The 12,314-nt window shown below is 41.0% G+C and overlaps 1 protein-coding gene across 1 annotated transcript in view; it reads left to right on the plus strand.

The window, feature by feature from the left end:
- The window catches only part of LOC137634449 (DNA cross-link repair 1 protein-like), a 157,894-nt gene that overhangs the window by 45,179 nt on the left and 100,401 nt on the right, over positions 1-12,314 (plus strand). The window contains exon 4 of the mRNA XM_068366849.1: positions 10,717-11,565. Within this exon, the coding sequence (XP_068222950.1) occupies positions 10,717-11,565 (849 nt within the window). The remainder of the gene's footprint in view (positions 1-10,716; positions 11,566-12,314) is intronic.

The raw sequence follows: 12,314 nt of genomic DNA on the forward strand, positions 1-12,314 counted from the left end.
ACCTTTTATAGGGTCTTCCCCTGACTGTTCAGACCCCCAACCACGTTCTCTTCTCAGACGCATCGGACGTAGGCTGGGGTGCGACCTTAGGCGGTAGGGAATGCTCGGGATTATGGAACTCGAGTCAAAGGACAATGCATTTTAACTGCAAGAAGCTTCTGGCAGTACGTCTGACCTGGAAAAGCTTCAGGTCTCTCCTTCAAGACAAAGTAATGGAGGTCAACACGGACAACTCCCTGCTTTGATGTTCATCTCCTAGCAAGGAGGGACCTACTCTCTGACATGGTGCGAGTTCGCTAGTGACCTCCTCTCCTGTTCAACAGGTCTAGACTTTTCACTAGTAACAAATTTCTTCCAAGGCAACTTGAATGTCTTAGCAGTTTGTCTCAGTAGGAAGGGACAATAATTCCAACATATTGGACCCTCCACAGAGATGTATGCAAGAGACTTTGGGTCACCTGGGGCCAGCCAACCATAGATCTCTTCGCAACCTCGATGTCCAAGAGGCTCTCAATACTTTGCTCACCTATCCCGGACCCAGCAGTGGTTCTTTTAGATGCCTTTCTACTAGATTAGTCTCATCTAGATCTATATGCATTCCCTCCGTTCTAGATTGTCAACAAGGTACTGCAGAAGTTCGCCTCTCACGATGGGACAAAGTTGACACTAGTTGCTTCCCTCTGGCCCGTGAGAGAATAACTTACCGAGGTACTTCGATGTCTAGTAGACGTTCCCAGAACTCTTCCCCTAAGGGTGGACCTGCTACGTCTGCCACGCGTAAGAAGGTACTCCAAGGCCTCCACGCTCTTCGTCTCACTGCCTTCAGAGTATCGAAAGACTCTCGAGACCTAGAGGTTTTTCGAAGGAGGCAACCAGAGCGATTGTTAGAGCAAGGAGAACATCCACCCTTAGAGTCTACCAATCGAAGTGGGAAATCTTCCTAAACTGGTGCAAGTCAGTATCCGTATCCTCGACCAGTACCTCTGTAACTCATATAGCTGACTTCCTCTTATATCTGAGGAAAGAGCGATCTCTTTCAGCTCCCACTTTCAAGGGTTACAGAAGCATGTTGGCATCAGTCTTCCGTCACAGAGGCTTAGATCTTTCCAACAATAAAGATCTACAGGACCTCCTTTAGTCTTTTGAGACCACGAAGGAGCGTCGTTTGGTTACACCTGGTTGGAATTTAGACTTGGTTCTAAGATTCCTTATGTTAGACAGGTTCGAACCACTTCAATCAGCCTCCCTGAAAGATCTCACCTTTAAGACTCTTTTCCTGATATGCTTAACCACAGCTAAAAGAGTCAGTGAGATTCATGCCTTCAGCAAGAACATCGGATTTTCATCCGAAACGGCTACATGTTCTACATCTTGGTTTTCTAGCCAAACACGAGCTGCCTTCTCGGCCTTGACCAATATCGTTCGTTATTCCAAACTTATCGTATGGTTGGAAATGAACTAGAAAGAGTATTATGTCCTGTAAGAGCTCTTAAGTTCTATTTTAAAAACCTTTACGGGGCCCGTCTGAAGCTTTATGGTGTTCAGTTAAGAATTCATCTTTGCCTATGTCAGAGAATTCTTTATCCTATTATTTTCAGACTGTTAATACGAGAAGCTCATTCCCTTCTGAATGAGGAAGACCAAGCTTGGCTGAAGGTAAGGACACACGAAGTTAGAGCTGTCACAACTTCCGTGACCTTTTAATAAAATAGATCTCTGCAAAATATTTTCGACGCAACCTTTTGGAAAAGCTAATCAGTGTTCGCGTCTTTTATCTTAAGAATGTCCAGTCTCTTTACGAGAACTGCTACACTCTGGGACCATTCGTAGCAACGAGTGCAGTAGTGGTGGGGGCTCCACCACTACAATTCCCTAATTCCAGAACCTTTTTAATCTTTCTCTTGAAATATTTCTGGGTTGTCCGGAAGGCTAAGAAGCCTTCCGCATCCTGGTTGATTTGGCGGGTGGTCAAATTCTTTCTTGAGAAGCGCCTGGATTAGAGGTTGTGATGAGGTCCTTTAGTATGGGTTGCAGCCCTTCATACTTCAGCACCTAGGAGTCGCTCAGCATCCTAAGAGGAACGCTAGGCTCAGTAAGGAAGACGTACTTAAAAAGGCAGAGTAATGGTTCAAGTCGACTTCCTTACCAGGTACTTATTTATTTTATGTTTGTTATTTTGAATAACGGCTAAAATAAGATACGGGATACTTAGCTTCTTTGTTAACATGTATGCTGGTCTCCACCCACCACCCTGGGTGTGAATCAGCTACATGATCATCGGGTAAGATTAATATTGAAAAATGTTATTTTCATTAGTAAAATAAATTTTTGAATATACTTACCCGATGATCATGAATTTAAGGACCCGCCCTTCCTCCCCATAGAGAACCAGTGGACCGAGGAGAAAATTGAGTTCTTGTTGACAAGAAGTACTTGAGTACCTACTCACAGATGGCGCTGTTGTGTACACCCCCACCTGTATAGCGATCGCTGGCGTATCCCGACCGTAGATTTCTGTCGGGCAACAGAGTTGACAGCTACATGATCATCGGGTAAGTATATTTAAAAATTTATTTTACTAATGAAAATAACATATTACAGTACTTTCATATTTATTACAATGTCGTATTTAATTAGCTTCAAGCTCCTAATAATGTTTTATTCTGTTTTTGTTTCATTTAACATGTTGCTGGCAGTGCAATTCTAACTAGAATTGCAGTCAAGTAGAGGTGTGAGAGAGAAGGTATTGTTACAGTACAATAGCCATATATAACAAGGTGTTTTATTAACATGAACTAAGAGTAAGTTTCATTTAGTGCTTTGGACTGTTAACTTAATTGGCAGCCATGCAAGCACACTTCACGTGAAGTACTGTGAGGAATGTGTCTGCGACTATTTTATTACCACATACAGTTATACAATTTCTGGTAGTGTTTACTGAATATTGAAAAGAGTGCTAGGCGAGGGCAAGCAATGACCGGGAAAGAAGAAAGGGAATTATCTGTATTGTGTATAACTTTTACTCGTGTCCACATCTACTAGACGATGAAACTTGAACTCCATGACCCTGCTCTTGAATGTAAACCCCGTGATGAGAAGCCGGCCTTAGTTGCACTATTAACATGAATGATGGTACATAGCTCATGAGGATGTTGTGTAAAGATTTCAAGATTATGATTAGACAATACGAGTTAATTTTTCGTGCAACATCTGTATCACCAACCAGATAGGGCTTTATCCTGAAAAAGGGCTTTTATATGTTATACCTTATTTTTGTGTGTTTGACTTTGCAATCAAGAGGAGGGGCCTCAAATAGAATTATTAGAACTGGTCTTGCCTCTTATCCATTTTCATGGCTATAGAATAACCATGACATACAGTACTGTGTAACACAGGATTGAAAGTCTTTTTTTATATATCACAAATTGTTTTGTCTTTCTGATGTAAAGGTGAGAATGTAGAGATAGGTCAGATGTGCAACCTTGTTTTGAAATCCCTTTGATCGTAACAGAAACAACTATTCAAATTACATTTGAATTTAGCCTAGATATATATACTAATTATACTTGCATATATGTAGATTAAATATTTTCTAGATTGAATCCTAAGAGGCTCTGCCATGATATATCTATGTCTCTGCTCCTGGTTTTTGGAGACCTGTACTTTCTCATCACTAACTTTTTTTTTTCTTTCTCAAAATAGATAATTTTTGTTTACCACACCATTTTGTCCCCCTCTCAGCCACCAATTATATTTTTTGTTATCTGATGATTTTATAAAATCTAACCTAAGATTCAAGCTATTTTATAACTTCTGCTGATTTTTTCCAGAATTAAATCAGTGCTCATACTACTTGTTTATTCAGAAAGCTCAAAGTAAGAGAAGATAAGAGGGAAGTAAGGTTCTAGCTGGGTCCCCTTGCCCAGTGTAAAATCAAGGGGTGGTGCCCAGTGCCCAGTTCTCTTGACTGTTTACCTTTAGCCCAGAGTTCTGGGTATGTTATTTTTTTGTGTAGTGAACGTTGGAGTGTGGTCAGCATACGGACACTAGGCAATCTGCATGCTACATTTGGTCACAGTCCGCAAAGCACTACAACATCAATGTACATCATGTTGGCTCTTTTTGGTGTGAAGTCAGGGATATTCTTTGCATATCAGTCGGCTAACCAATCGGCCAGTTGGGTCATGAAGAGGAGGGATGCGGTTGTTTCCCCGATTCTCCAAACAAGTTGGACAGGGGAGTACTTTGGTGCTGGAGGCTACTTCTGTTTCTTTAGAAGGATGTGGAAGCAACAGTTAAGCAGTGGAGTAAGGCTAGCCATGACTCCCTCATCCATTATGCTGTTACTTTTATAGATCCAGGCCCTTCGAAGGTAGCTGCAACAATCTACCACCATATCAGGATGGACCATGAAGAAAGGAACAGGGACATCTCCTCCTTGTGGGAAATGTCTATTCTCATGAGGAGCTTTGAGAAGTTGTGCCCTGCCCTGGAACTTCCGACCTGGAGTTGGATGTGACCAATGTTCTCAAGTCTTATGTGGGTCCCATACAAGTCTTTGAGGTGAATGTCTGACAAAGCTCTAATTCTCTAGATGGTAATTTTGTGAATTTTAGCTGTGGCGAAGTGAGTTGGTGAGCTTCATGGCATCTTTTATGCCAGTATTATTTTGAACAATTGAAGGATGTCTCCTTTGATTTGCTTATGAGTTCGTTGCCAAGACCCAAAATTCAGCCATACACGATATCAGGGTTGAGTCCTCCATCTTGGCTCAAGATGTGTCCAGAGGGCATCAGAAAGATTTGTCTTCTCTGTCCTGTGGGGATTCCATGGTGCTGTCTTAAAGGGCCTTGGCATTTCAGATCTGAACTCCAAAGACTGACAGGATAAAGAGAAAGATACCCAAGAACACTGTTTCTCTCTAGCTTTGAGAGACCATAATTTGTGCTTATCCCTCAGCCAGCAAGAAGACTTGAAGGTCCAGCTTGGGCAAGGCCACATGAAATTATGAATATCAAGTTGTCCTTAGCACACAGGAAGGACCTGTCAGTGGCTCAGGTATTAAGACAGAAGTCAGCTAACTCCAGATATCCTTTATCTTCCACTACCTGCGGAAGTATAACCACAAGTCCGAGGGTACCTTTATCCTTGGGCCTTTTGTGGTCAACAGTCTTAGCGCTCTCACAGGAGAAGAGGCATCTTGTGTAAGGTAGTGGTTTCAACATAAGCTGAGAATGAAAGGTAGAATGACTGGCCTTCTATTCTTTTCAATCTACTGCCTCTCTTGACTGCTATGAGCTGGACCGGATATCAGATGCAGGAGAGCCTCATAGCCGAGCATCATTTCTTTACTGCAGAATCTGTTACAAAGTATCTCCCCTATCCTCTCAAAGGGGAAGATGGATAGTGTCTTCAAACCCATGTCTTATAATGAGTACAAATACATTTGAACAATATATCCCATGCTAGGATATAGATTCACTTGTGGTGCTTTAATAATTCCCATACAGTACGAGTTGAATCTGCCAGTAATTTTGTTTACAGGAACTTCTTTTCTCCTTAGGATGAGTCCCATTTAATGATAATGGTTTGTATTTCACTTGAAACAAAACACTAATTATAAGAATATTTTGTACATATCCTAACTTTAGAAACTGTATTCTTTTAAGTTAAGGTTCCTGTCGCAACCATCCCACACTTCCCAGGCCTAAAAGTCAGTGCTAATCTTGCTGAATGACAGGTGGATAGGGCTTCCCTGCCATCCACCAGTAATTGTAACCATATCGTTGAATTTTAATAGCCCTAACAGGTTTGCTGAAGTCATGCCCCTATTAAAGGACTCGGGTATTTTTTGCTATACATTTGGCAAGTGCAGGTTGATTAACAAATTTAAAATTAGAGGACTGTTAATGGGTTGTAAGACTAGTCCTTCTGTCTTATATATCAAACTTTACTATTACACTAGAATGGCCGCTGGAGGCTGTCAATCTTTATTTGTCAACTGTCTGGTGACAGCTTTTGTATGGTACTGCTTTTGTTGGAGGAATTTTTATATTAGTGTTGGTATAAATTTTTTTTTTCAACTTATCCAAGGAATATCCTTTAAAATAAGATTGTTTTTATGTGAATACAAACTTTTTCACTTTAAATAGGAGAATGTCTTCATTGTAGCTAGAATGGCCATTGAATTGTTGAAAAGGTAGGCGTGGTACTAGTAGAAGGTTGATGGGGGAGTCGCCCACTTGCCCAAATGTATCAAGTCTCTATTGTCTTCTGCTGCAACTAGTTTGAATGTGCTATTGCTGCTCTCCCTGACAGTTGGGTCTTTTCTAACTTTAGCTTCTGATAGTTACTACTCGTAATACAAATCCTTGACCTTTGATAGGAGTATAACTTCAGTGAAAGTGGAAATGACCATTTAAACTTTTAACAAAGTAATAGTAGAGCTAGTGGGTGGAGCTTAAGCCCTGCCCCCTTGTCAGATAACGTAACTTTCACTTTTACAGTATTTCAGCCGCTTGAGGGTACAGACGTACTTCTCAGGGTCCTCATCTAGCTGTTTTAAAATTTTTGCTTTTTCATTCGGATTGAATAAATGGTCTTGCAGACAGTTGTTTTCAAAAGATATTGATGGAAGAAGCCAAGAATATGCAGTGTTTCCAGATACAGTTTTCTGAAATACCTGCAGTTATCTAAGTTACTTGTTCCCATTGTTTTTCTACAGTATTTCTTCTTTTTGGTCATATAACAACAATGACAGCATGAACTTTAGGAAGTTAGTCTTCCTTGAATATCACTGGTGCTTCATCAGAAGAGTTCATCTGCTGCCGAGTATAAAGAGTAGGGGCAAGAAACTTCTTTCCTTCAGTGTCTACCAATCTGGGAAGGCTCTAAGGATCTACAGTATTCCCTCATCTATCGCTGATAATTGGTTTTAGGCCACTCCGCGGTAGGTGAAAATCTGCGAAGTAGGACTGCAACCCCCCACTAGGAATTTCCGTTTGTGTGTGTAGGTAACAGAATGTTTAGAATATATGTATTTATACTTTATCTATATCTATATATATATATATATATATATATATATATATATATATATATATACTGTATATATATATTTTTTTTTCTTAATTCTAGAGTATTTAATCATAAAACCTTAATATTACACATTCTCTCTCTCTCTCTCTCTCTCTCTCTCTCTCTCTCTCTCTCTCTCTCTCTCTCTCTCTCTCTCTCTCTCATATACGATACGTATTATAGTGTTCTACACTCACCAATGACAGTAGTATCTTGAGACTTGGCTCCAGTAATGATGACGACGACAATAATGACAATGATGACGACGATGATGACAGACCTGTGCAGTTCGATGAATGTGATGATAAATGATGATGATAAGGGTGCTACTGCACAGGTATAATGAGGCCATTTATCAGTTTGGAATGCACCTCGTCATCAGATATCGGTGCTGGACCATCAACATTTGCTTCTGAGAGAGGCTAAGAGGCTGTTGGTGGCAGAGGAGAGGCTCCCACTCCACTCATAGAGGCTTCAGGTTCGCTCAGAGGCTCTTCTGCTGGAGACACTGGTATAGCTGTGGTTTTTATCTTGGAGACTAACATGGTGATGGGTAGTTGCTGTCGTCATTTTTTCTTTTGCTGAAAAATACCCTTGTACATTACCCCGTCAACACGGATGCTAAACCCGATAGCTCAAACCCTATTATTGTCGATGTCTAGTGCAAATTGTTACATTGCCCGTGCTTTGTTGCAGAATTGTTGCAGGTTCTCCAGGGTAAGGCCACACTTTTCCATTTCTTTGTCTTGCTCTTCTTCGCTTTCTTCTTCACTTGCAGACTTCGCCATCTCAAGGAGGTCTTCATTTGTCAGTGGGCCTCGATAAGGCCGTTGATTTCTTCTTCTGTCATATCGACGAATCCTTCATCCCTGATGACACGAGCCAGCTTGACAGCCTTCTCCACTGCCAAATGATGAACTTCGTCTGGAGTGAACCTTTGTAGTCATGCACCACGTTAGACCACAATTTCTTCCAGCAAGAATTTATGGTCTCAGTTTTCATGTTCAATGCTTGCTGGATATTAGTCAAGAATGACGCAATGTCATAGTTACGCCAGTATTTTTTCAAGGTGAAGCCTTCGTCGTCGTCAACTACTGCGATGAGGCCCGCCATTGTGGAACGAGTGTAGAGTGCCTTAAAGGCATGAATGACACCTTGATCCATTGGTTGAATTAGAGATGTGGTGTTAGGGGGCAGAAACTCAATCTGAGCCCCATCATATTACAGGTCTGTTGCATGGCCTCCTGCACAATCCATCAAGAGAAGGACCTGAAAAGGGTGGCCCTTCTGAGCAAGATACAGCTTCACCTGGGGAATGGAGCATTGGAGGAACCATTCAAGGGTCAGGGCTTTCATTATCCAGGCCTTAGAGTTATGCATCCAATACACGGGGAGTAGAACCTTTTGTTTTTTTCAGGGCTGTGGATTTTGGGCCTTATAATAAGACCAGACATAAGCATAAAGCCAGCAACATTGCTACACATGATGGGAGTGACACAGTCCTTGTGGGCCTTGAAGCCTGGCCTTTTCACTTCATCTTTAAAGAGAAATGTACGAGAAGGCATCTTCTTCCAAAAGAGGCTTGTCTCATCCATGTTAAAATCTTGCTCAGGGAGATGGCTGCCATCAATGATGAGTTTAGGAAACTCATCCTCCACGTAACAACGAGCAGCATTGGTGCCAGCAGAGGCAGCATCACCATATAAAGGCACGCTTTTGAGGCCGTATCTTTTGAAATTTATCTAACCAGCCTTTGCAGGCTTTAAAGCTATGTCCTCTAGGAGGTGAATCACTTGTGGCAGAGCTAGTACTGGCTTGAAGTTTGTCAGGATCATCTTCAGCAGCTTCTTCAGCATCTCCTTTGTTGTCGTCATCGGGCAAGGTTTGATCAGAGAGATTTGGCCTTTGACCGGATCATATTAGTGTCCAAACTCACATTTTTTCTCCTGCAATCAGTAATCTGTAAGGCTAATGCAGCTCCCATTTTTACAATTCTCTTATTATCCGGAGTTACCACGTTTTGCTTCTTTATTGAAGCTTATTGCAGCAGTTTTGCGGATGTTAGCTTCGTCTTTTTTAATGTAGCGCACTGTCGACTCATTCACTCCATAATGGTGTGCCACCGCGGCATAACTTGTGCCCTGTTTTATCATATCTAAAAGATTGATCTTTTCACTTATGGTCATCATCTTCCTCTTCCTCTTGGGCTCACTAGAGGAATCTTTTTAGGAGGCGTTGCAAGAGCTTAATGAAAAGTTAATTTTAAACACAACCCTAGGATACGCGAGAGACTGCTGACAGCGCGAACGAGAGGGGGGAGATATAACAAGGGAAAAAGCTGGGAGAGGATGCAATGATGCGCAGCCAACCAGCTCACGGGATACATCCACTTGTGCCCACATTTGTCGATCTCGTGCCGGGAACCAAGCACGTGCCTGATCTTAGTGGCCATGGGTATGTACAAAGGCTTTGAGAGAGTTTCTCTCTTCGTCTAGTGTCCTGGGAAACTGATTCTCTCGCGCATCACGATGAAACAACACTGCTTTCCGCAATACGACTGCCGATATGGTGGTATTTTTGAAATTTTATTTTTTCATTAATATTTTTGTAAAATCAGCGATGCACTGAGGCTGCAAAACTTGAACTGCCAAGTGGCAAGGGGTTACTGTATCACCTGACTGTGCTTTAGTAATCTCTTCCCTGTGGGAGCATCATAATCAACCTGTATGACTCCAGAGATAACAAAGTTCAAATTCTCCCTTTTCCCTTGCTGCAACTTCTGAAGGAGTAGATCTCATTTAAGTCCAGAAAGTCTGATCAGTAGGCATTTCTCTCTACGTGGGATCGACAGTGCAGGTTCCTGGTACCTCCCTTTTTGCATGAGTTTCAAGAGTTTTTATTTGACCAGAATAGAGTGAAGCCTACTGGCAATCACAGTTAACACTGCCCAGCAGTGTGGTTGCTAGGTAAACAATCATGTTGCAGCAGAACCCTTTTACTTTTTTTATTTTCTGGTCGTAAAAAATGGTACTAAGAGTAACCCGTTTAAATAACTCAGGTTTGCATAGCTAGGAAAAATATAAATTGTTTTTAAAATTTTTAGTATTTTGTACAAGATACATGTTCCTTCACCTCTTAAGTGAGGAGAGTATTTACTAGAAAAGGGAAATGTTAGTCCTGAGATACAAATATTCTTTATACAACCTTCAGTTAGCTTGTACTGTACTTGGAAAAGCTCGTCCTTTTTTTATTACTCATTTAATGTTTTTCAGTTACCCATGCCTTGTTGCTCTATCCATTTTACTGACATGGTTTTCATGATTTTGAGGATTGATATTTGATATCCACTATAAAGGATGATGGTGACTAAATGTTAGAAAGTTTGTGTGTGTTTAAATATAGACCTTGCTAACTCCAGGGGTCAGTCATCATTAATGGATGTTAGGTGCCACTTTGTATCCGTAGGGTACCATTATATAGTTCCTGACCCTAAATCTGAGATGCTGTTGAAAGATTTACCACTTGAAGCAGTATGCTGATCTTATTTTCCTTTGGAAATAGGCTGTATATCATGTTAAATTTATGCTATTGAACATCTAATGATACAAAGTATATTTAATTGATTTTCTTTTGTTTCAGCTTGTCCTAAAGGTGTTCAATGCCAAGAAACTTTCGAAAGACATTACCTTCTATATAATCATGAGGCTTGGGCTAAGTTAAGAGCTGATCCCTGGAAGCATGATATTGATGAATCATCAGAACTAAGTGATCAAAATTTTCAGAATGATTCTGGGTTTATAGATAGGTCTGTTCCTGGACCATCAGGCTGGAAGCCAAAGTCAGACCTAATAGATTTAACATCTGATTCAGTCATTAGCAACTCTTTAGGTAAGCCAGATAGTCTTCCTGATTTAAGTCAACCACTCAAAAAAGTTAAGATAGAGTTAGACTCAATAGTATCCCCAGATATTGATTTTTACTTAGAGCATGAAGAAGTTAGAGATGCTGATGAGGAAACAGTTAAATATTTCCCTAAGCCTTCTCAGAACCATTCCATTGATGACCAGAAAACTCTAATATATTCTCTTGATCGTCCTCATAAATTAGAATTGTCCTTTCGTGAGCATGACAGTTCTATCAGCGCAGGTGAAACCATTGTATATAATGAAGGCTTGGATAAACGGAGGGCTGCTGATGTCCCTGTGGCTGAAGCTAATAAAAGTATCACCTTCAGTTCTAGTAATGAGTGTAAAAGTTTCTTCCCAAATAAGGGTCACCCTCCAAGCCCAAATTTTACTACAGTCAACGAAGATGATTCAAGAATCAGTGAACCTGAACATCAAGAGATTGAAGAAGATGAAGAGGATTATGAATTACTCAATAAGCTGGTTGATGAAGCTGTAGACAAGTATGTGGGAAAGGCTATAAGCAATGCCAAATTTGAGCATTTGCACATCCATTACCATAATAATTCACCACGCAAAAAAGGTATGTATCATCTGCAGTTAGTTAGATTATGTTATAGAATATGTGTAAAAATTAATTGTTTTTTTATAAAATATTTTTAATTAACCTTTAGGAGACAAAGGATTTATCAATAATATACCCCATTCACTGAACAAAATGAAGTATGCTAAAGGACATAAACAGGAAATATGATATTGATATGATTCAAGTAATTCTGTAATTGTTCTGTTGTGAATGGAATACAAATCTACACTGTTTATAGGGGTATTACTTTCAGCAAAGCTGAAAGGACGAGCCATTAAAATTCACCAAGGGTTAACTACCCGTTCCGCTAGTTAGTGGTCGATAGGGGTGGTAGCTAGCTACCCCTCTCACTCAGATACCTGTGACTGTGCTTCACTTTGCTTTTGGCTCGGATGGAGAACGGTTGTTGCCACTCCTCCTCCTCGCATTTTTGGACTGCCTTTAATCATCTTTGCTTTCTCTTTCCAGTGTTTGTGTGTGTGTTGGTGCCTTCCCTGCAGCCATGTGTATCTGCCCTGGTCCTGAAGGCCGCACATATGGTACTTTTATGTCCGCCGAGGACACTGATCCTCACAGTCTTTGCCTGGTCTGCTGGGGCCAACGATTTAGTGAGTTTGATAAGTGTAATGAATGCCGGGAGTGGTCTGCCTCCCAGTGGGAAAGTTTTGGGCGCCGGCGTAAGAAGAAGTCTAAGCGGGACTCTTCTCTTTCGAAGGTTATTTTGAAGCAGAAGAAACCCAAGGCTT

The sequence above is a fragment of the Palaemon carinicauda genome, chromosome 44 (genome assembly GCF_036898095.1).
Source record: "Palaemon carinicauda isolate YSFRI2023 chromosome 44, ASM3689809v2, whole genome shotgun sequence".
Classification (NCBI taxonomy): Eukaryota; Metazoa; Arthropoda; class Malacostraca; order Decapoda; family Palaemonidae; genus Palaemon; species Palaemon carinicauda.